Source organism: Acanthochromis polyacanthus, chromosome 22 (assembly GCF_021347895.1).
Source record: "Acanthochromis polyacanthus isolate Apoly-LR-REF ecotype Palm Island chromosome 22, KAUST_Apoly_ChrSc, whole genome shotgun sequence".
Taxonomy (NCBI): Eukaryota; Metazoa; Chordata; class Actinopteri; family Pomacentridae; genus Acanthochromis; species Acanthochromis polyacanthus.
Window position 1 is genome coordinate 25,814,658 of NC_067134.1, and position 26,048 is coordinate 25,840,705.

A 26,048-nucleotide genomic window follows, 5' to 3' on the forward strand; every position below is an offset into this window, starting at 1 on the left:
CGCTCCATACGGCCGATGGACACAAAACCCTCGCTAGATGTTCACGTCTACACTCTTAGCCCATAGATCAGGTGTGTAAATAAATGTTGCTGCCAGTGAGCACCAAAGATAAGAGAAGCCCGTCTCTACCCTAAATCACACGGCATTAAATTAACCCTCCTGTTGTCTTCACTTACGGGCATCAAAAAATATTGTTCCTTTCTCTGAAAAAAATCCAAAAATTCAGCAAAGAAAATTCCCTAAATTTATTTTTAAAAAAAAACCTTGCAAAATCTTCAAGAAGAAAATTCCTTAAAAGTTTCCCTTAAATGTTTTATTTTTTTAAAATCCCCAAATTTGACAAGAAAAAAACATGTAAAAAAATTAAAAATTAAAATTGGAAATATTTTCAAAAAATGAATAAAAATCTTCCCCAAAAAACCCTAAAAATATTTTAAGTGATTACATTAATATATATATATATATATATCAGTAAAACTTATAATATTTTCTTCAAATGGCTTTCTGCTCTGAAAAAAGCCAAAAATTCAGCAAAAAAATCCCAAAATTTCTCAAAATTTGCAAAACCTTCAGGAAGAAAATTCCAATAAAAGTTTCACTAGAAAGTTTCATTTGGAAAAAAAAATCCCCAAATTTGGCAAGAAAATTCTTGTAAATATATATTTTTTAAAAACGAGTAAAAATCTTCCCCAAAAAATAATAAAAATATCTAAAATGATTACATATATATCAGTAAAACTTCTATTTTCTTGAAGAAAATTCACAAAAAATCAAACAAAATCCAGCGATTTTTCCCTTAATTTTTGATTGATTTTTTTTTGTGAATGCTTTTAAAGAAACATTTTTAACACTTCTGTTTATCCACCAAAAAATATTCAAAGATTTCCCAAAAATGTTGAAAATGTGGACATTAGAAGTTTCACTGTGAAAAAATATGTATTTTTTCCACATTTTCAAACTTTAAACCGGGTCAATTTGGCCTGCAGGACGACACGAGGGTTAGATTAAGCGTGCACGTTAACATGCGTGTGTGCTGCTTGCTTGCACTTATTGTCAGTATTTAGAAAAGGCCTGCTTTAGAAGCACATTTTCTGAAGCCTCCACTTTCTTCACGTCTTCTCTCAATGGACGCAAAGTTTAAAAAAGGCACTGGAGCAAGTCGAAAATAGCAGCGAACATGTACTATCTTGTGCAGATCTTGTGCTGCATGTCAGATGGTAGGCCTGGGAGGCAATAAAATGATTAACTGCTGCAGTATGTAGAACAATATATTTGTAGTCTGAAATCGGTGTGAGACGCTCGGGTGTGAGTCACCTGAGCTGCAGATTTAGGACCAGCTGTGCTCCCCATCTGTCACCGTGCAGATAACGACAAATCCTCGTCATCCAACTTTAAACGGCACCCTTCGACCTCTAGCCATGCCGGTGTTTTCACACTGAGGATAACAGTCAGCAGTGTTTGTGTGTTTGGAGCAGAGCGTCTAGCACCGGTAAATGTCTCAGCGAAGGAGCTGTCTGTCAGCAGAGGAGGTTTTCATAATCATCTGCAGCCAATCAGTCTGTGATCCAAAGCAGGAAAGATTGCCCTTTGGTGATGCAACGTGAAGTTAAAAATATGGTTTGTTGTTCATTGTTTCCATTTAGGGCCCGATTGATTTATCACCGGCCGATTAAATCGATCGATTAAAGCCCTTTTCAAAAATAATAATCATCAGCCTAAGTTTTGCAGATTAAAGGTCAAATTTCACCCGTTTTAAACTTTGAAAATGTGGGAAAATATATCTATTTTACCAGTGAAACTTCTGATGTCCACATTTTCAACATTTTTGGGAAATCTTTGAACATTTTTTGGTGGAAAAAAAAGAAATGTTAAAAATGCTTAAGAACATTCACATAAAAAAAATCAACTAAAATCCAGCGAATTTCGCTGGATTTTGGTTGATTTTTTTTGTGTGAATGTTCTTCAAGAAAACATCAGAAGTTTTACTGATATATCTGTAATCACTTCAGATATTTTTAGGATTTTTTTTGGAGGGTTTTTACTCTTTTTTTGAAACTACAAGAATTTTCTTGCCAAATTTTGTTTTTTTTAAATTGAAATTTTAAGAGAAACTTTTAAGGAATTATTGGACTTTTCTTCTTCCGATTAATCGGTTATTGGTATTTTTTTCTGCCAAATATCGGCCTCAAACAATCCATATCAGGCGGACCCTATTTCCATTATTTAAAAGTTTATCATCCTGTACCACACTGATTGAAGCTAATCTGCTTTTGTTACTTGTAAGAGAATTATTTTACGACTAATTTTGCAACATTGTCATTAATTTCATCACTAAGGCCAGAGCACTTCAAGAAAGCGTCCTTCCATTTGTGCAGTAGTTTGGTTTGTTAGTCTGAGAGCATATCCACATCAAGATATGAAAAAAAAGCTCCAGTGAAACGGTGTCCTCACATGACATCTCCACATCCCAAAAACGAGTACAGGTCAGTCTGAAATCCCCAGCAGCGGTACCTGACTTGTTTCTGTCCCACACTTTTCATATTCAGGTCAGACTGAGGAGATAAGCCCCAAAAAATGCTTTAATAATCAGCGTTTGTGTCACCGTTGTGTACGCGGAGGTGATATAGCCGAGACAACAGAAGATTAATCACTTAAAACCAAACCAGACTTTAAACTTGATGTCTGTCTGCGGGTTTAGTGATATGACCTGACTCTTCCTCAGTGCTTTGTGACCGTCTACACACACACACAGACACACACAGATCACATGAGAGCTCTGCTGGTATTAATCAGAGTCAGTGGACTTTACGATTCAGCATATGTACTGTGTGTGTGGAGAGGGAGTGAAACAGCAGAAACAGATTTTATCAGAACGCTGCACCTGCATGTCCCTTTGTATCTGAGATATATAGCGCTAAAAAAAACACTAAAAAGGAAAAGAAGGAAGCACTGGAAGGACCACAGGAAAAAGGTTTTATCCCTCCTATTGTCTTCATTTACAGGCATCAAAAAATATTGTGTCCTTGTCTGAAAAAAATCCAAAATTCAGCAAAAAAAATCCCCAAATTTCTTGCAAAAATCTTCAGGAAGAAACATTCCTAAAATTCCCTTCAAAGTTTTATTTTAAAAAAATCTCACAAATTTGGCAAGAAAATTCTTGTAAACATTGTCAAAAAATGAGTAAAAATCTTCCAAAAATCCTAAAATATCTCAAGTGATACATATGTATCAGTAAAATTTCTAATATTTTATTTAAGAACATTCACCAATTTTACTCATGTTTTGAAAATATTTACAAGAATTTTCTTGCCAAATTTGGGGGATTGACTTGTTTTACAATTTGAAAATGTGGGGAAAATACATATTTTCACAGTGAAAACTTCCACATCTTCAACATTTTTGGCGGGAAAAAAAAGAAATGTTAAAAAAATATTTCTTTCAGAACATTCGAAAAAAAATCACTTTTTTTCCAAATGTTCTGAAAGAAAATATTAGACCTTTTACGGATATATATGTCATCACTTCACATATTTTTAGGATTTTTTGGGAAGATTTTCATACGTTTTTTTAGCATATATACAATTTATATATTTTTCAGTTTTTTAAATTTTTATTTCTTGCCAAATTTGGGGATTTTTTAAATAAAACTTTTAAGGGAAACTTTAAGAATTTTTTTAAAAATGTATTCCTGAAGATTTTGCACATGTTTATAAATTTTGGGAATTTTTGGATTTTTTTCAGACATGGGAACAATATATATATATATATATATATATATATATATGAGGACAACAGAAGGGTTCATTTTTAACATGTAGCCCAGCGCCAGACAACTGCTACGGCTGTGCTTGTTTACTTTGCATTCATTTTCATGATCTCAGTGCAGTAAGTTCCTGAAATAAGAGCCGTCCGATACAACTCGAGTGAACCGTTTCAACGACTGCCTCTGCAAAGTAGTAATTTGGGTTTTTATTGACTCGCCTCGTTAATTAGCGTCCGAGAGCATCGCTCAGAGCGACAGGCAGACGCTCCAGGCCTCGCTGTGAAATGTCAAGAATGCATGCGTTTCTACTCAATAATAAGTCATAGTGCGGTGCTATTTTATCATCTTGATTGACCCAATAGTTGACACATTTTTTTGTTTCTTTTAAACAATTTACTACCCTTGTCAACAGATGGAGATTTAGCTAGATCTTGCACAGTGCCCCTAAGATTATTTGAACCAACAACAGGAAGCCTATGAGACAAAGTCAGCACTATATTCTGTTGCTGTACTTTTCCTCCGTCTTTTGCAGTTTCATCACAACAGATCTACATTCTTGAAGGCCAGACAAGATCCTAATAGCCCAAATAAAATGACGGAAGACAGATAAAGCATGGAAACACGACAGGGAGGAAGGGAGGACGACTGCTCTGCTAGTTTTTAACATTTCAGTATGGAACTTTGCTGCTCCAGCAGGGAAAGCTGTGTTCCCAGTCAGGGTTTGGCTGCACTCTTTGCAATTAATGAATGCGTTGTGTTGGCTTTTTCATCATATCTGCTGCTGTAGTTAAGAGAGGGCGGATGTAAATGAGAGGTTCTTTATAATTTACTGAAGCCTCTCGTCTCCAATGGCCCAAGAAAAAAGGTGTCTGTATATCAGATTTACGTCCTACCTGCCTACTTTATCTCTATCTTTATCTACCTCTCTGATAGACTCGCATAGACAAACCTGCTAAATGTCAACAAATCGAAACGTTAGTCGCAATAGACAGATTTCAGGTTGCATGACTGGAGTGCTACTGACATTTTTTTGGACTGAAATTACAACATTTTGACAGAATGATAACAATAATTGGTATTTATTATAAGCTACATTAAAATGTGTGTTTCAAAATTAACAGAAAGGTTGTTTTCATGCAGAATTCACAAATAAATACGGTGTTACAATCTCTAAAAAATACATTAAAACAGAATTAAGATATAGACGTTGTTTGCAGTTAATATAATCCAGATTAAATGCATTTTATACTGTAAGCCTGAGGGGATGTATGAGAGGGTAAACAGCAGGACCAGAAACTCTCTGGAGAACATCCATCACTGAGATGAAATGAGCTGAAATAGACGTTCACCTGTTTCCATTTCCTATGTGGGTCAGCAGAGCACGCTTCACCTGCATGTGCTGATTTGTTTGGTGGTTTTTAAGGTTTAAAAATATGTGTAACTTGGTTTATGAAAGCATTACACAAACAATATTGTTAATTTTTAAAGAGCACCTGATCTGTCTGATTATTTGAGCCTAAAGTTGCAACATATTGTACTGGATTTCTGCTATTTGTTTGGCCCATAATGTTTAAAATGATTTCTATGGCTAAGTTTTATCTAATGCATCATTGCACTAATTTGCATTTGTACCGCTAACACCAGAGAGGAGGAATGGGTAACCTCGGTGCTTCTTCCAGCTATACAGAGAAATTCATTAGCCTGGTTTCTACAGAGCAGATCTCGGTAGGGAACTGGGATAATTCACCTGCTTTATACCACAACGCAGGCATCACTTCCAGCCCTAGATTTTAGAAACCCCTTTGATGACCCAAAACTACAAATATTCCGAAGTTTTCCCATGATATCAGAGCTGGAAAATCCCTGGGGGAGCATTAATGGATGTGGCTACTTTAAGCAGTTATTGCTCTCGGGGAAGTAGATGCAGGATAGAAGGAAGAAAGCTAATAGAGCTTCTCCTCAGAGCAGGATAGAGAGCCATTGTTGTGGGTTTCCTGTGGATAAGCGCGCTCATTCTTTGGAGGGCGAGGGAACAGACTTGCGCATCGCTCATACATGCTTCCTTGTGTCTGTCTGTGTGGGACTGGAAGCGTGAGCTGCTAACGGTCACATGACGCCCCATGACTTGACCTAATGCTGCAGTCGGGTCATACGGGAGCTGCTCGACAGTCATAAAGAACAACTTGGAGAGATTTCGGGACTGCTGGGATCACCTGATTGTGACATCAGCAGCCTATTTTTAAAGCTGAGGCGGGCAGTCCCTGAAAAAGCAGGAACTTTCAAGCAGACCGTGCAGCTGTTGTCGCCCTCGCTTTCTCGCTCAGAGTACCATGAAAATAAATGAATCTTACACGGCGGCAAACTGCCCTACTGGCACATCAGCAGGCAGAACACGGTTAAACATGTCTGTGTTTGTGTAAGCACCCAGGTCACACTAAGTGCCTGCATCGATCTGTGGACACTCAGTGGGCTTTAAATAACTCCACTACTTCCATTCAATGGCAGCGGGCACTCCTGAGTGGGCATCATCACAAAGCTTTTGCAGCGGCTGCAAAGGGGTCAGCTTCTGTGAAAGTTTGCTGACAGGAAAATCCTAATCAAGCCCGAAATGTTCCAAAACAGGCCTTAAAGCAGGGGTGTCAAACAAGCAGCCCGCGGGATGACTTAGTAAAATGTAAAAAATACAGAGAAGACACTAACTGTAGTCAAGTCAAGTCAAGAAATCTTTAATGTCCCCGCGGGGCAATTTTTGGTGCAGCCAGCAGCAAACAACAGACAAAACACAATAAAATGCGATACACAACAATAAAAATACACAACAGAAACAGCAATAACAATAATCAGTTAAATACAATAGAATACAAGATAAATAAAAACCTAAGGAAAGTTAAAATGACCACAGAGCGGACTGCCTTATAAAGGCGTTAAAAAACGTTCTTTGTTAAGAAGGCCAATGGCCAATAGGACCCATGATTTTATTTTTTTTTTACACTGTAGATTGCAAATTAGTAAAACTATAAATTTAAAATAATTTCTAGACCAGGACAAGTTGTTTTGATCATAAAGTAAAATACTAGATTGCTCTTTTGTCATTTTGTGGCTCATTTTTTAAAAACATTTTCTTGTTTTTGTTTTCTTATTTGTCTCATGTAACTACATTTTTTGGTGGCTGTAAACGAAGACAACAGGACTGGGTAAATGCAGCTTGAAATTAAAGAAAAAACTAAATCTTACCATAACTTAATGGCCAAACTTCAACAACCACAAACTATCTCCTGATGCATAAACCCAAAAACAAACGCATCTTTAGCCTCACTTTGCGACCACAATCCAAGCAAAACATGTCATGCACATATGTCAAACTGCTGAGTAGTTCAGTAACATCACCTGACAAGATTTCTGGGAATAAAAGTTAAAATTATGTTTCAAATATTGCCGCATTTTTGTAAACTTGCCAAAAGCTGCATTCAGGAGAGCTGTCTTTACGGTCTCTCTAGGTTACTTGCAATCCTACTAAAACTATGCCGCAGTGAAGCCAAAAAGCAAAAACACAGAGGGGGACTGGGGGAAAGAGAAAGCTCTGAGACAGAGAAATATTTGCGGAAATGAAAGCTTCACCTGAAACAGCCTCTTCATTCTGACTGGCCTCAGCAATCCATTCATTCTCCGTCAGATAGAAACCGTAGCCATGTCGCAGTCTGAGTTATGCTACGAGGAGTCGGGCTGTAACAAGGCCTCAGTCTGCCTGATTATTCATGTCTGTGTGACCTTTTTCTATCTATTCCTCTGCTGTCTGATCCTCAGTAACCAGCCTCCCGGTTGGCATAACCGGTCCAGGCTCCGGGGAATTTAAATCGATCACATGACGATCAAGAACTACAGTCAAACCCGACTTCACGTCTCCCTCTCTTTGAGTCCGTTCGCTCTCCACTTTGAAGCAGCTTTTCAAACGTTATTACTCCAGCATGACGGTTTCTTAACAAACTGAGACAATGACAAGGGCTTTTAGCTGCTGTTACTCTTTCTTTCCTACCAAAATGAACAAATGCACAGACTACATCTTCCACATTTCCAGTCATCTCATCTATAAATACCTGACCTTTCTACTTTAATAAGCGGCCCGGACGTTAACTTTTTGGAATCAATACTGTTCCTGCTCTTTATTTCTGTTGTGACTCTACATCCACATGAAAATAGAAACTCAATTTTCTCTTGAAATAACAATCATGCCTCTACGGAGTTACGTGATGATCGCCACTGGTTTGTCTGTCTGTCTGTCTGTCTGTTAGCGACAATACTCAAAAACGGATCAACAGATTTGGATGAAATTTTCAGAGAAGGTCAGAAATGACACAAGGACCAAGTGATTAGATTTTGGCAGTGATACGGCTTATAGTCTGGATCCACGGATTTGTTAACCTGTTAAGCTTCACTGTCCCGCCCGCGGAACACTTTGAGATCTGCATAAGCATTTCCTTAAATGTCTGAAGCTGCAAACGCGATTATACAAACACTATACACCGATGGAAAGCTTAGATTCTCATGAATCCGCCGGTATAAACCACTTTCAGATGTGATTACCACAGCGGGTAATATAAACACATTTGTCCGACAAACAACGAATATCCATCCATCCTTTCTCTGTACACGGCTTTAACGTACACAGCGCGACTCACATTTGCGGGTTCATTATTACACACAGATGAAAATATTCCACAAAAAACGGCCATAATCCAACCTTGGACATCCAGACGAAACAAGCCAGTAAACTATTTTGTCCAAAACATGTCCTGAAGTCGGTATATACTCCACGAATAGGTCGTTTTCGAGGAAATGCACCTCGCGATGTGCGTCCAATATTCCCTGTATTTCTCGTCATATTTTTGTTTACAAATAAAATATTAGCGATTTTTTTTTTTTTGTACTGAAAATGGCTGGAATTGACTGCACCTTATAGGGCGATAGTTTTTGGTATCCTATCCGATCCTACTACAAATGAATTAAATTGTGGGGGTGTTTCTGAGTCCCATCAATTCCCGCCGCCTGCTACATACTTAGGTCACGCTATTCCGTACATAATTACACATGCAGAACACACGCCTGTGCTTGGCGCAATGTCATTTTGTTTGTGTTTACATCTACAGTCAAGCCCGAAATTATTCATTCCCCTAGCAAATTTTGACTTAAAGTTACTTTTAAATGTAAATAAAAGCTGAGAAATGATAGCTCTCGTTCATCATCTTATTATCTTTTGGGAATCGCCGGTGTCCTTTCCAATCAAAAACAAACTTGTTGGTTGAATAAAAGTAACTTTAAGTCAAAATTCGCTCATTTTGGGGCTTGACTTTATATTAAATGAACACATTCTATGTGATTGCTGCCCCAATTTTTTTCAAGATTTTAGCCGTCCGAAATGATACGACTGAGCAGCCTTGGAGGAGTACTGCGCTCTCGGAGTGCTTTCCTTGTTTTTAAATGTTATGTTTGTTATCTTTCTAAATTCTATCCAGATTTTATCTCTGCAGATAAGTGCTCTAATCTCTTAAATTGCATCACTGTATGCTAGATTATGGTAGATTGCACTGTTTATATAAACCAGTGATATGGTATTCAATGCAACATGGTACATCATCAAGTCTTATTTCGTTTTATTATAAGTGTTCCAGTGTCACCAATTATTCACAGCAAAGTCTGTCTACTGAAAAACTAGTATATAGCTTTTTCTGTCTCTAGTCTTGTCTAGTCTTTTAAATTACCTCAAGTGATGTAGCTGGGCTGACGATTGCAACATCAACAAAGGAAGTTTCCCAGACCTTTGCAGCTAAACAAACATTAGTCACTAGTATAGTATTCTCTTATCTCCAACTTCATTGTCTTTGAGACGAATTGTGAGTCAACCAGACACCGGGTCTTGACAAAAACAAAGAATGAATGGCAATAAAAGGGAAGGGCTGGCACAATACAGCTCAAGAAGCAGAACAGGACACCGAAAAAAGCTGAGATCAGATCAAACTTTGACTGGTGTGGTGTCATGTTGTGCTAATCCTTAGTGTTCAGTTAGTCTGGTTCCCAAAATTGCCCTCGTCTCAGTGTATGTCCAAGATTTTTTCAAAAACTACTTGGGCAAATGTCCCTAAATGCCCTTCTGGAAGTGTATTTGCTCTCTGTTTTAGCTCGGTTCTCTTCAGTTGTGCTTCACCGCTCTCAGTTCTTTCCTACTCGCGCTGTTACATCATCTCATGTCCTCATGAATCCTGCTGCCCTTCCATGTCGCCCAGAAAGACAAACACACACTCCAGCGCCAGTGTGAGAGCTGGCAGCAAAGGAGAAAATTACTATATGGTCAGTTTGTTCTTCATTATCTCCTCGACAGCCATGAAATTAACAGTCTTTCCTCTCTCTCGCTCTCTGTGCCACTGACTCCAGAACTGTCTCGTCACCTGAATCAACTTTTTTTCGTTTTGTCTCCTGTCATCTTTTGAATCTTTCATCTCAACAACTTTTTCCTTCAAAGGGCAAAACAAGCTCCCACACACATCTCAGTGGGAGAATAAACTCACAGGATAAAGGGAGAAGGGAGCCTAATGGCATCATGTGGCCCTCATGAGACCGGTCACCTGACTGCACCGAGCAGCATGGTGAAATGGATTCCTGCACGTTACTATATAAGATCTCTGTAAGATCCTTACACTTCACGCATGTTAAAGTTGAGGGATTGATGACAAAACTGACTTCAGTCTGTTCTTCGGTTTATCATTTACATAAGTGCAAATTCACAAAACATTTAGTCACAAGTATCTGGGACTGTATTCTACAAAAACCTACAAAAATAAGGCAAAATATTACAAAATGAGACACGAAACATCTAAAGCAATAAAAAAATGACAAAAAATGTGACAAACGACACAAAATAAAACAAAAAAGAGACAAAAAGTTTGACAAACAAGTTACAAAGTGACAAAAAAAATGACAAAAGCATGAAACAAAATGTCAAAAACGTTACACAAAACAATGAGTAAAAGCAAATCACAAAACGATAAAAACACGACAAAAAACACAAGGGGGACAAACAGGAAACACAAAATGACAAAAGCCAGACAAAAAATTACCAAAAAAACAAGACAAAATATTGCAAAAATAAGACACAACATGACAAAAGAACAATGAACAAAACAAAAAAAGAGGCAAAAATTTTACAAAAAAGTTAGAAAGCAACAACAAAATGGACAAAAAATGACGAAAGCGAGAAACAAAACAACCAAAAAACAGACTAAAACACAAGCAGGACAGAAAAACACAATATGACACAAACGATACACAAAACAACGAAAAAAGCGAAACAGGAAGTGACAAAAAAAAGACAAAAAAACACAATATGACACAAACGATACATGAAACAGGAAGTGACAAAAAACACTAGTGAGAGAAAAAGGAAACGCAACAACAAAAACAAGAGACAAACGACAAAAGTCTGACAAAAAAACAAGACAAAATATTGCAAAAATAAGACACAACATGACAAAGGAACAATGAACAAAACAAAAAAGAGGAAAAAAATTGACCAAAAAGTTAGAAAGCAACAATAAAATGGACAAAAGACAAAAAAAAGACAAAAGCAAGTAACAAAACAACCAAAAAACAGACTAAAACAAAAGCAGGACAAAAAAAAATCCACAATATGACACAAACGATACACAAAACAACGAATAAAGCGAAACAGGAAGTGACAAAAAAACACGGGCAAGACAAAAAGGAAACGAAACAAAACGACAAACGGCAAAAGTCCGACAAAAAAACGAGACACAAAAAGACAAATGAACAATCTAGTATTTTACTTTATGATCAAAACAACTTTTAGCTACTAGTTTAGTGATTTGAATTCTACAAAACAAGAATTTCCCATACCTGATGTGCTGCTTTTCAGCTCTGCTTTTTCACTGAATTGTTTTACCTTTGAGTCTGTGTCTACCTTTGGACGGTAAATCAGCCAAATTTAAAGTGCTGCCCTCTTTTGTTTGTGGCGATTACGCTCAAATATTAATGTGCTGATTATTTATTCATGCTAAAATGCTACACGTGGCACCTTTGAACGAATTACTCTGTCATTTGGGCACGCTCTGAGTAATGCTGCACTCACAGGAATATATTTACGTGACCATAGTTCCATTATTTCTTCTACAGTGTTGCAAAACTCTGCCACTGTTCCACACTTAGGAGCATATCCTTCAGATTTAGTACTCAGATTACAATTTCAGCGTTATATGTTCACGATATACAACAGATGAACAGCTTTTTGATCAAATGCGGCCAATGGAAACAAGAACTGAACACATCTCTAGAGCCATTCTGAATCCAGTTGCAGTGCTGCGTATGCTCAGGCTTACATCACTCGGTGCAGTTGCTTTCTGGCAGACTGACAGCTTGACAGTCGGAGAGGTTAGAGAGGATCACAGTCATCTACAGCACTCCACAGCGCCTGCCAAAGTGCATTGATGATGCTTGGGAATGATCAATGTTTCATGTGCACGAGTCCTCCAACTACAGAAATCACTCGACAACTCAGCAGTTTCAATGCAATACTGAAAATTCACATGCAAGTTCACTGTTATGCATCCTTTCAGCTTCCAGGCTGTCCTACTGGTTTGTATTTTGTTGCTTAGCAACAAATGCACCTTCAGGAAGAGGCAACGGGACGTTTTAGAAGTTGTTGTATGACAGCTTGTTGTAAAGCGGCTTTGCAAGTGTCCCCTTTAGATGCTGTTGGAAAGCTTCTAATTTTCCCAACTAGCAACTGCAAGAGTTTTGTCATGAATCTGCTTTTTGCGAAAGGAAAACAACGATGAATGCTAACAACGATGAATGCTAACAAATGCCTTGTATGTACAGTTTTGTGCTGCTACAAAATCGTTGTCACTGGCATATGTAGATGATTCGTAAAAATGTCCAACATCAAAGCATAAAGCCTTTCTGTTGCTCATTCACATAAAGAGGCCTGCTACAGAGAGATGTATGAAAATGATTTACTCCCCTCACTGCATTTGAAAGGAAGACTTAGGATAGGTTAGGTCTGCATACAAAAAGCGAGGAAACAATTGTGTGGTTTCGACTTTTGTTCAACTTTACATTCCTGCAAGACAAGAGATATCCTATTGGACTGTACAGCTGAACAAAAAGAGCAGGTATAAAATCATCAAATCACTCCCACGGATTCAGAGTGAACACACTGAGTCAAAGCAGAGACAGTGCAAAGTAATGTAATGTTGCTCGATCTAAGCAAGAGGTTTGCCTTTCCAACAGCTCCACAGCCCAAACATTTAACCCTGGATGGTTTTGCAGAAGAAAAACAGCTTTCCTTCTGAAACATTTTAATACAGCTGGTAAATATAGCTATTTCAGTCAACTGCTAATCATTTTTAATTCCCTATTCTGCAAGAAGATCAAGCTAGGCTGCACACATTAATAAAAATAAATAGGGATAGAAGAATGCCATCACGTTTTATGTTCTTTCATGGCGGCTTGCATTTAACTTTAGTACTGACAGGAGTTAGCAAAAGAGATCATATTTCCCCTATACTTGCTTCTCTTCACTGGCTTCCTGTTAAATCCAGAATAGAATTTAAAATCCTTCTTCTGACATATAAAGCTCTTAATAACCAATCTCCATCATATCTTAAAGATCTGATAGTACCTTATTATCCTAGTAGAACTCTTCGCTCTCAAACTGCAGGCTTACTTGTTGTTCCTAGAATTTCTAAAAGTAGAATGGGAGGCAGAGCCTTCAGTTATCAGGCGCCTCTCCTGTGGAACCTGCTCCCAGTTTGGGTTCGGGAGGCAGACACCCTCTCTATTTTTAAGACCAGGCTTAAAGCGTTCCTTTTTGACAAATCTTATAGTTGGGGCTGACTGGGTGACCCACAGAGGTTCGGCTTGTGTCTTCATTGTACAGCTGACCCCCTCTTGGACGTCCCTTCGTTCTGCCCCTAGTCATGCTGCTATAGGCCTAGGCTGCTGGGGGACTTTTCTTGACGCACTGAGCCCTTCTCTATCTACCTTTACATTTAATATGTATACCGTTATTGCAGTACATTCACTCTGTTTCCCCCTGTGCTATTTCTCCGAGTGTCCCTGGTCCCAGAGCTGGATGCTTCAGATCTGCGGTCGATGTTCCACCAGCTGGTCCAGTCTCCACCATGTCCACTGTGGGATGCTGCTACTGACCTTCCACCAGCCCTCTGCTTCCAATTCCCTTTTTCCACGAGTCAACTCTGCATCGCCTTCAATATACTGTTATGCTAACTTACATACTGTTTGAATTTTACTGCTAGCTATATAAGGAGTATGTTTAATGTCAGAGCCGTACATCATCAGAGTAAACTATGAGTCAGTTTTCAATGTTAGCTTATACTTTGTCTGTGTCACATATCCTGTCATGCATGTATTCAAATGTGTGTTGTGTTTTCCTTGCTTTCTCACCCCTCCCTCTTCTCCCATCCCTCCCCCTTGCCCTCTTCTGTCCTTCTCAACCCCCCCGGCCAGCAGGCAGATGGGTCCCCCCTATTTGAGCCGGGTTCTGCTCGAGGTTTCTTCCCTGTTAAAAGGGTGTTTTTCCTTGCCACTGTCGCCTTTGGGCTTGCTCTGGGGGTCAGGCATATGGGTTCTGTAAAGCGTCTTGAGACGATTTGACTGTAATTGACGCTATATAAATAAAATTGAATTGAATTGAATTGAACCCTCTTGTCGTCCTGTGGGTCAAAATTGACCCGTTTTAAAGTTTGAAAATGTGGGAAAAAATATATTTTCACAGGGAAACTTCTGATGTCCACATTTTCAACATTTTTTGGAAATCTCTGGACATTTTACAGAAATGTTGAAAATGTTTCTTAACAACATTCACAAAAAAATCAGATTTTTTTGGTGAATGTTCTTAAGAAAATATTAGAAGCTTTACGGATATATATGTAATCATGTTGGATATTTTTCGGATTTTTTTGGAAAGGTTTTACTCATTTTTTGAAAATATTTACAATAATTTTATTGCCAAATTTGGGGTATTTTGTTTTTTTTTAAAATAAAACTTTTAAGGAATAATTAGAATTTTCTTTCTGAAAGTTTTGCAAATTTTCAGAAATTTGGGGATTTTTTTTTTTTGCTGAATTTTCTGATTTTTTTTTTCAGACAAGGAAACAGTATTTTTCGGTGCCCATAAATGAAGACAACAGGAGGGTTAAGTCAAACTTTTGAGCATTATTTCAAACAGTTTTCCTCGCTGGTAGATATTTATAGCAGTTTACTGGCCAAGCCTTCCCTCCATTAACACCTGAAGCTAAAACAAACCAACCAAATCATCTAAACAGAAGAAGTACATCATAGTAAATTGAAAGTGAAGGCAGGACGTCAAACCCAAACCGCTAACGATTACCGGTATGTGATGGATGGACGTTGTGACACCGCTAATCTTAATTGAACTAATAGGAAGATGCTGACCAACCAAATGCAATCAATTTCTAGCAAGTAAGCAAAACATGCTTCACTTCCTGTGTCGACACACAGTTAGAGGCGAGTGCTTCGGGCCGGCAGTCCTTTGACGACTGCCTGCTAATGTCGAAAATCGCAAAGAGAGGGGAGAAAAGGGGAGGCGCCGGATGGAAAGAGGATAGAGGGGTGATGTCTACACTCAGTGCACCATCAGCATTTGGGAAGAGGGGTGAACACTCTCACTTCTTCCTCTCTTTCCCTCCCTGACGTGGGGGCCGTTGGGAATGGAGTGTTCCAGCAGCGAGTCGACCGGCTATCATTCCCTCAGACAGCGAGAACATTAAGGCGTACCTGCCCCTCTCAGCACTTTCACTGGCAACCTGGAGCAATGTTATTGTGATGACCCGAGTTCAAACGCCAGCTCTCTCCATCTCGGTCTCTCTCTTTGGATAGAGGCCTCCACGCGCCATTAACCCCGAGCCATCCATCATCCCTGTCTCCCTGTTCAATGGGCTGTAATACACCGTTAATGTTACAGCGACGACACAGATGCAGGCCTTTAATGGAGCTCACACTCCAGCGCTGGAACTGTTTTATAAAGTTGTGATAGAGGACTTTACAGCCAAGTATGAACCAAACTGCTGAAAAGCTAAGAAGCTGTTTAACCCTTGTGTTGTCCTGCGGGTCAAACTTGCCCGTTTTAACCCTCCTGTTGTCCTCATTTACGAGCACAAAAAATATTGTTTCCTTGTCTGAATAAAGTCCAAAAATTCTGCAAAAAAATCCCCAAATTTCTGAAAATTTACAAAACCTTCAGGAGGAAAATTCCAATAATTCTTTAAAAGTTTCCCTTAAAAGTTTTACTTTAAAAAATCCTCCAAATTTGGCAAGAAAATTATTGTAAATATTTTCAAAAAATGAGAAAAATCTTCCAAAAAACCCTTAAAGTATCGAAAGTGACTACATATATATCAGTAAAACTTGTATTATTTTCTTTAAGAACATTTTTAACATTTTTTTTCCACAACAAAATGTTCAAAGATTTCCCAAAAATGTTGACAATGTGGACATCAGAAGTTTCACTTTGAATTTTTTTTCCCCCACATTTTCAAACTTTACAGCGGGTCATTTTGACCCACAGGACGACACGAGGGTTAAAGAAAATATTAGAAGTTTTACTGATATATATGTAATCACTTCAGATATTTTTAGGATTTTTTGGGGAGATTTTTTCTAATTTTTTGAAAATATTTACAAAATTGTTCTTGCAACATTTGTTTTTTTTTTAAATAAGACATTTTAAGGGAAACTTTTAAGGAATTATTGGAATTTTCTTTCTGAAGGTTTTGCAAATTTTCAGAAATATGGGGAATTTTTTGCAGAATTTTTTATTTTCTTTCAGACAACGAAGCAATATTTTTTTGTCCCGGTAAATGAAGACAACAGGAGGGCTGCAGCAAAAAAAAAAAGTGTTTGTATAACAACACTTTACTTCAGCTGTTAGTTCTTTTTTGAATGAAGCAAGGAAAGACATCAAGCGTTGTTGGAAAATGTTACACAACAACACATAAGCATGTTCAGCTGGTGACTATGACTCACAGATATGAACTCCTTCATTTTAAAGCGACGAACAGCCAAAATAGTTGAGAGCTTCTGCCTTATATAACAAGCTAACAACAGAGACATCTGTTGTGCGATCGCTTACTGTGAAGCATTTATTTCTCTATTTATTATCCATTCATTCACCGGTTATTCTTTCAGTGTTTTTTCATATATTAAATGTAAAAAATTACAAAGAACGGTGACTTTTCTTGTCTGGCCAACAGTCAAAAAAAGCATTTTAGTCCAAGATTTATCACTGAAAATAACAATTTGCTGCGGTTTATTCCACAGTTTGCAGAAAAGTATCTCTTAATTCAAGCGTGGATAAACTTCAACCGTTTCAGACCTACCATTGTGCAAGTGGGGCAGTATTTTGGAGTATTTTTGTCTGCTTTATGTAAAATAACAATATAAGCCTTATATCCCAAGTTTGAATAACACATATTGACTTATGTCCAAAAACCTAAATCAACTTTTAATGGTAAAAAAAGAGAGAAAGGCAGAAATAAATTACAGCATATTTGCTTGAAACCTTTCAATAATGCAAATGTACCATGATAGAATCATTTCAAAGCATTTGCAGATGAATAACATGCACATGAGGCAGATTTTCCCCACATTGAAGCTGTTGTGTATCAGTAAACTATTGAGATGTGTTTTGTTCTGCCAATGTTCGGTGGATTCTGAACTCCACTGGTCTATTAAACCAGTGCTCAAATCACTTATTTCTCCACGCCCAGTATTTCTAGCGAGCCCTGGGGTTCACAGAGGCGACAAGCAGCAACCTGTCAAGCAGCGAAACAATCCTAAGACCAAATGGCTTAGTGAGAGCCAGTAAATCCTTTAGGTAAAGGGGTTAACCCTGCGTGGTGCACTCTAAGGATTGCGGTCGTTGTGGACGAGCAGGTGTTTAATGATTAGCAACAGGCAGACGGAAAACCTGCTGAAGTCTGCGGACACGTTAGCATGCTTCAAAAGCCGCCGTGCAGCTTCACAACTGCATGTCTGCTCTTCAGAAATGCCTCAAAGCACCGCCTCCCCCGATGCATCCAGACAAGCTTATGCTGTGAGGTACATCAAGCACAAGAACGCCGTTTGCAAAAGCTGTAAGTTCAATAGGAGTGGCATGAATACAAATCTGAATTCTGGTGTTTGAATCTGAGAGAGGAGCACAAAGTAAAGGAAGAAGGCAGTAGTCATTTTTGAGTCTATCATAATCAGCTTATTCCGTCTGTCTTGTCCAATAACACTCTCTTAAGAGTCTGGGCAGTCTTTAAACACCCTTAGATGCTTAGATAACTGACTTTGCTGAACTGTTGGAAGGAAGGAAGGATGGAAGGCAGGAAGGAAGGCAGGAAGGAAGGCAGGAAGGAAGGCAGGAAGGAAGGAAGGAAGGAAGGAAGGAAGGAAGGAAGGAAGGAAGGAATAAGGAAATGAAGGAGGAAATGAAGGAAGAAAGAAAGGGAAGGAAGAAGGAAAGGAAGAAAGAAGGAAAGGAAGAAAGAAGGAAAGGAAAGGAAAGGAAAGAAGGAAAGGAAAGAAGGAAAGGAAGGAAAGGAAAGGAAAGAAGGAAAGGAAAGGAAAGAAAGGAAGGAAGAAGGAAATGAAGGAAGGACAGGAAAGAAAGGAAAGAATAAGGAAATGAAGAAAGAAAGGAAGAAAGAAAGGAAGGAATAAGGAAATGAAGGAAAGACAGGAAAGAATAAGGAAATGAAGAAAGAAAGGAAGGAAGGAAGAAAGGAAGAAGGAAAGAAAGGAAGGAAGGAAAAAATAAAGAAATGGAGAAAGAAAGAAAAGACCTGTGAGGAGGACAGTTTTTTCTGAACTGAAGTGTTAAATTCATTACAGCGAATTTCACTGGATTTTGGTTGATTTTTTTTCTGAATATTCTAAAAGAAAATATTAGAAGTTTTACTGAAATATATGGAATCACTTTAGATATTTTTATGATTTTTGGGGGGAATATTTTTACTCATTTTTTTGAAAATATTCACAAAAATTTTCTTGCCAAATTTGTTGTTTTTAAGGGACACTTTTAAGGAATTATTGCAATTTTCTTCCTGAAGGTTTTGCAAACTTTTACAAATTTGGGGGCTTTTTTTGCTCAATTTTTGGATTTTTTTCAGACAAGGACACAACATTTTTTGGTGCCCGTAAATGAGGACAACAGGAGTGATAAACATAAACATGCAGCATAAATGCCAACAGCGTGGGGACCCCCGGCGTCCCTGAACCCCACAGTGAGCAGCTCTACTGTGGAAGACCATAACGAGCAACACAAACGCTAGTCCACATTGTCAGCCAGTCTGCTTATGAATTATTGACAACCAGACAGAGCCAAGGAGTTCATGTGATCCGCTGCCCTCTGCGTCACCTGGCTACTACTGTATTCCACCTCCCTGCTTACCAGCCCGCATGAATAACACTACAGAGGCAGCGATACACTCACTCTAAATCGCCTCGTATGCACATGCTCCGTCTGCTAAGAGAGGGAAAACATATGCAACAATTAGATAACAAGCCAGCTGGAATATAAGCGATGGGTGTTTAGTGATTGGGTTTGAAAGTATAGCTGCAAACTGGATTAAGTAGGGGAAGGTAACCCTTTAATCCACCGAGTGAAGACAGGAAGTCGGAGAGAGGAGAGGCACTTTCAGCCCAGGAACAACATTAGTCAGCAGCAGAGGAATGCCGCCTGTCAGCTTCCACCAACAGACATAGCATCCCCAGTTTGTTTCATTCCAGCTGCTTAACGAATTTAAATGAAAGATTAAAATCTCCCTTTTTCACACAACGCAGGAATTCATGTAAGGAATACCAGGCTAGTGTCGTCCTGCGGGTCAAATTGTTCCGTTTTAAAGTTTGAAAATGTGGGGGGGAAAAAATATTTCCACAGTCAAACTTCTGATGTCCACATTTTCATCATTTTTGGGAAATCTTTGAACATTTTTTTGGTGGGAAAAAAAGAAATGCTAAAAATGTTTCTTCCGGCAAATTTCGCTGGATTTTGGTTGATTTTTTTGTGAATGTTCTTAAAGAAAATATTACTGATATATATGTAATCATTTTAGATACTTTTAGGATGTTTTGGAAGATTTTTATGAATTTTTAAAAATATTTGCAAGATTTTTTAATAACATTTTTAAGGGAAACTTTGAAGGAATTACTAGAAATTTCTTCCTGAAGGTTTTGCAAATTTTCAGAAATTTGAGGAATTTTTTTGCTGAATTTTTGGATTTTTTTTAGGCAAGGAAACAATATTTTTTGGCGCCCTTAATTGAGGACAACAGGAGGGTCAACGGTCGACACCATGCTGCAGTGAGAGGAATTTGTGACTTAGAAAAGTACTGTTCTGGTGTAATGTTGCATCTTATGCCATATTTTTTCCCTTCTGTAGGTGTTTGACAATAAAAATAACTAAATAAGGGGTAAACAGAACATGGGAGAGACTGAATGTAGATAAAATCAAGGCTATCTGTGAGGATTAAAAAGCAAAATTAGTAAGATGTGACTTATCTATGATACAAAACAAGAAAAACTGCATTTCTCTCGATCCAGTCCACATTTAAATGCGGGAATAGGCTGCTCCGATGATGAGCAACACAAGAAAAAGAGCCGTAAAACACCCAACACTGTACATGTTTCATTTAGAGAACAAAAGCAGGTTAGTGAGTCAGCACAGTACGGCACAAGAACACTCGGTCTCGGGGCTCCATGCGCCGCTGTGATTACATTTTGTTCTCGTTCGGCCTGGACAAGAGAGACGGCCACAAAAATTACTACTCTGCATGTTACACTTTTAAAGAGAGCAATAGGCTTACATAACATCCCTGCCTTTCTGCCTAATCTGAGACGGCAGCAGCCGAAGAGAACTGGCTTTTCAGCGTTTGCAATCCGATCCCGATAGCAGGCAGTGCGACCGGTAACAAACTAGAGCAGTTTTCCTGTGAACCCATTAGGATCCCATATTTGACATCATTTCTTGTCTGTCCGTCGTGCCAGACTTTCCACTTCCCAACGCTCTTTGCTCCTTTACCATCACCACTCGCGTCATTTCACAAACGGCAATCAGACAACACATAACCCAGTGTCCTTTTAAACCGAGATCTATCACCAGAAACAACGATTTAATACGGTTTATTACACAGTTTGTACAAAAGCATCTGTTGATTTAAACGCAGATAAACTTTAACCCTTTAAGACCTCTGCCAGGACATATTCTTACATTTTTGCATACTGTACTGCAATTTTTGGAGTATTTTTATTTGCTCTGCCTCAATAAATCCCTGATATCCCAAGTTTTAATAATATGCATTGACTTATGTCTGAACTGCTACAATAAATTGCTTAAAAGTGCAATAAACCTAAAAAAATGAAAACAATTTCATTTTTTTTCCACATATATTTCGAAATACAGAAATTGCAGAGCTCAAATTTGCAAATGTAAAAAAAAAAAAGTTGCACAATATCACATAGATTTCTGCTACGCGCTCTTTATTGTGTGTTTTTACAAGCCCATCACTGCAACAAAAAAGTGCTCTGAGACGTGGTAAATGTGTGAAATGCTAGTGTAACTCCCCAGATTTCATATTCAAAAAGAATGATGGGTATATCTTATCTGGTTTCAAATCTACCACCAATCAAAAATAAATACGGTGGGCTCTATAGGCTTTAATAGAAAATTAAACAAGCTGGATGCAAATCGTTGCTTATTTTCCTCTATTTCTGCATAAGATTTATCTAATTTTTGCATAAGAGACATGACTAATGATGCTGCGTTTTCTTTAACGCACATTCCATTTCAGATTCCTGGACTGCCGGAGTATGGGCGGAAACATGAACAGTATGTAAGACAAGAAATAACTGTTTAAAGCTGAAAACTTCTACAGGGAAGCTGCGGCGTACAGAAAATTAATGTATGGAAGTTTTGTCAGGTGTTCCCAAAGTCAGCTTAATTCAGTTTATTGGTCAGCTATTGTGAAATCACAAATTAATCAGTGCATAAAATCCATCTCAGCTGATATGTCTGTGAGGATATTTGTTGGTAAATGACAGATCTCAGCATTAATAAGCGTTTACAACAAATGTTGAAAAGATGGAAACGCATCAAAACGTCAGATTGAATCTCGGAACTCCTAAAATGACATAAAATATACATTTATTACTGTGGAATTCACATTAGAGTTAAAAATGCAGTTAAAATGTACTTTCACTGGTATAAATGACTTTATTTCCACTTTAAATAATGACAGATTGAAGTGTAACGCCCCTTAAATGACATTAAACCCAAACTGCAGACATTGTTTAGGGCTGAATTTACTGTGGAGAGTTTAATATGCATTTAAAATGTAATTTTATTGACCTGAAACAATCGCAGATTAAAGTGTAGAGCCTCCTAAATGACATAAAATCTGCATAAATGAGTTGAAAATCGAATTAAAACTTTAATTTTCCTGATTTAAGTGCCTTTGTTTCCAAATAAAACAACGTAAATGTCACATATTGAGATGCTGGACATATTATTATAAGCAAAAGCTATTAAATTTGACTTTTACGTAATTCTGGAAGCAACTTTTAGTTTACTTTTACAGAAGTGGTGAGATAGAGCAGCTTCCATCTGGCTTTCAGTATTGATTGATATTTCATAAAAGGCCCCACATTGACAAACAGATAAACGTCCCTAACCCTAATCTTAAGCATTCAGCAGTATTCTCTTTGCATCCTGCAGCAATGCAATCAATTTGCCCCTAACCCATTTGTCTGAGGCAGTTATCCGGACCAATTAGAGCAGCAGACCTCATCAGCATCCCACATCCGACCCGTCCGTCGCAGGCTCTTCCCTGCACGGCTCCGTCTCACCCTCCACACGGCGGGGGATTTCATTTAATCAGCCATCTGCAACAGTTGGGAGGCTGCATGTAAGCCTCGGCTGAGCGTGGAGCTGCGGCATGAACCCTTGCAGCATGTGAGCTGGGCTTGGATTATTGTCGAACACATTACCGTGGAGCCCTCATGCAACCCGCGTCCATACAGCCGCCCATCGATTCGACCGGCAGCAGGGAGAAAACAACCGGATTACATAATTCATGTTCCATTTGCAGCAGAGAGGCAGCATAATAGATGAAAGTGAGCGGCAGGACGAGTGATAATTGCTGTTTGTCTGCATTTCTTGGCATGTCCTGTCATGAGCAGACATGCAGACGGTGCTGCTTTACAACTGGTGACTGCAAACGGAGCTCCGCCTTTCGCTTCATTTAAGAGGAGATTTGATTTGTTGATTAAAAAGTGGTGTGTGTGTGTGTGAACAGGATGTGCTGCAATGCTTCAAACTGCAGCAGGTCGAGGTACCTTAAGGACGCTTAATTGAACATTAAAGGCGGTTTTATGAACAAAAGTAATTTTTTCTACTCTTCATAGTGAAGAAAAGTAAATAATCAGGGCTTTGTGTAATTTCAGGGGCTCTGCACGCCAAATTGTTTTTGTTTTATGTCTAAATACAGGCATTTATAACAGTAAAACTACATTTATTTGGACACAAAGGCACTTACATCAGGAAAATTTGAGTTATGAACCCATTTTCAGCTCTCCACGTGTAATTCACAACAATTTATGCAGATTTTTTATCATTTTGGGGGCTCTACACTTCAATTTACCTTTGTTTTACATGTAAATACAGGCATTTATCCCAGCAGTAAAATTACATGTATTTGGACACAAAGGCACTTACACCCCCTGTCAAAAGTTTTGAGACGGGTCCTAATTTATTTGAATAAGAAAGTGTCTCAAAACTTTTGACAGGAGGTGTACATCAGGAAAATTTGAGTTATAAACACATTTTCAGCTCTCCACGTGTAATCCACAACAATTTATGCAGATTTTATATCATTTTGGGGGCTCTACACTTAAGTTTACCATTGTTTTACATGTAAATACAGGCATTTAAACCAGTAGAATTACATTTTAAATGCATATTAAACTCTCTAAGGTAAATTCAACAACATGCAGTTTAGGTTTAATGTCATTTAGGAGGCTCTGCACTTCAATCTATCATTGATTTATGTGGAAATAAAGACATTTATAGTAGTAGAATTACATTTTAACTACGATTTTTACTCTCCAATGTGAATTCCACAGTAAAAAATTAAAGCAGTCGAGGTTTTGTGTCATTTAAGGTGTTCTGATGTTTAAAAAGTAAGGCACTTCTATAAGTGAAATTTCATGAATACTTTAAAAACTCAATGTTTTTAATGTTTAACGTTAAATAAAGTAGTTGTGGTTTTTTGTCATTAAAGCAGACTTTTTACTACAACTGTTTGATGTGATAATAGAGGCAGTTAATGCAGAAAATTAATTGAAAATACAATTTTAGCTCTCCATGGTGAGTTCTACAGAGAAACATTTAGGGTTTTATGTAATTTGAGGAGCTTGTCATTTAAGCATACTTTGCATCACCAGGGAAATTTGAGTATTAAACAAATTTTCAACTCATTTATGCAGATTTTATGTCATTTAGATGGCTATACACTTTAATCTACGATTGTTTTAGGTCAATAAAATGACGTTTTATATGCATATTAAACTCTCCAATGTAAACCAGCATTAAACGGTGCATGCAGTTTGAGTTTAATGTAATTTCGGGGGCTCTACTCTTCAATCTGCTCTTATTTTATGTGGAAATAAAGGCATTTATACCAGTGGAACTACATTTTAACTACTATTTCAGCTCTCCACAGTAACAAATGTATGCTTTACGTCATTTAAGGAGCTCTGAAGTGTTGTTTTAAGAGGAAGAAAAGGTACATTTCACAACAAAACTCCCACTCTGCAGGAAAATCAAAGTTTTTTTTCGTTAGTATCGTTTCTCAATGAGCTTTTTCTCTCCACTCCCTTTGGTGAGTGAAACTTAATCCGGATGAGTGGCTGCTTTCGACGGAATCCGAGACCAACAGTGACAAAAAAGTTCACGCATTTTCTGTCCAATTTGAAGCGCGTCGGTGAAGTCAGGAGAGGAAACGAGCACAAGGAAAAAGGTGTGACAAATAAATAATAATAATAACAATAAAAACTTACATATCGGCTGATGAGGGTCCGAAGAGTGCTGAAATCCATCCCCATCTTGTTCCTCTTTCCTCTCCGGACACTTCTTCTGGTTTCTCGGTGTGTTATTTTATTATTATTTTAAAGGAGACTTTAGCTTCTCTTTAACTCTCCCGCTGTGTCCATGACTTTCTCCTGCTTCTTCTCTTCTTCCTCAACCGAGAGGCGCTCCGAGTGAACCTGGACTCACCTCCGGGCTTTGAGTGGCCGTGGGAGCGTCCGTGGGTCCGTGTTTTCCCTTCTCCGTCCACGCTCCTCTCTCTCTCCCTATCTCGCGCTCCTTGCGGCCCCTCCTGCGCGCGGACTAATAATCTTCTTGTCTCGCGCCGCGGCCAAAGGAGATTTTCTTTCATCTACGTCACGCCGTCAGCCAGGTGGCGGTGGTGGCTCGAGGTGAACGCATGCGCACTCTAGCGTCGCTGGCGGGTAATTGATTGGACGCTTCGGTTAATTATAGGATATTGATTTGTTTGCTTGGAACCCGCAACAAATACGAGATAGATTTCAGCTTTAGCAAGTTATTAAATAATAAAGTAAAATAAGTTTTGATAAGTAAATATGCGATTGGAAGACAATTTTTTTAAAAATACACTGTAGACAAAAATAAATCTATAAAAGAATAAACAAATAAAAGTGGAAACATAAAGACAAATAAAAAAAATTCTATATAAAGAAATATTAATAAAAACTGAATCCATAAAAGAAAATGCTTTTGTAAAAAAGTAGAAATATAAAGACAAATAAAGAAAAAAAGAATAAATGTCCTTAGAAATGGAATAAAATATAAATAATGTTGCTATATAAAGAAATATTAATTAATAAATTAATCCATAAAAAACGTTAATAAAAGTAGAAATGTAAAAGCAAATGAATAAAATATATATTTTTTAAAATAAGAAGAAATATGCTTATACATATAATACATAAAATAAACAATATTGCAATATAATGAAATACTAATCAAAAATGGATTCATAAAAGAAAAGCTTAGCAAAAGTAGAAATATAAAGAAAAATAAATACATTTTGTTTCAAAAAATAAGGAGAAATGTGCTTATAAATAAAATAAAAAATTAATAATGTTGCTATATAATCCACAAAATATTTTTTAT

The 26,048-nt window shown here is 37.9% G+C and overlaps 1 protein-coding gene across 1 annotated transcript in view; it reads right to left on the reverse strand.

The window, feature by feature from the left end:
- Positions 1–25,278, reverse strand: part of atp11a (ATPase phospholipid transporting 11A) — a 62,249-nt gene extending 36,971 nt beyond the window's left edge. Inside the window, 1 exon segment of the mRNA XM_051943067.1 lies at positions 24,911–25,278. Coding sequence (XP_051799027.1) covers positions 24,911–24,955 — 45 coding nt within the window. The 5' untranslated portion in view covers positions 24,956–25,278.
- Between the last annotated feature and the right edge of the window lie 770 nt (positions 25,279–26,048).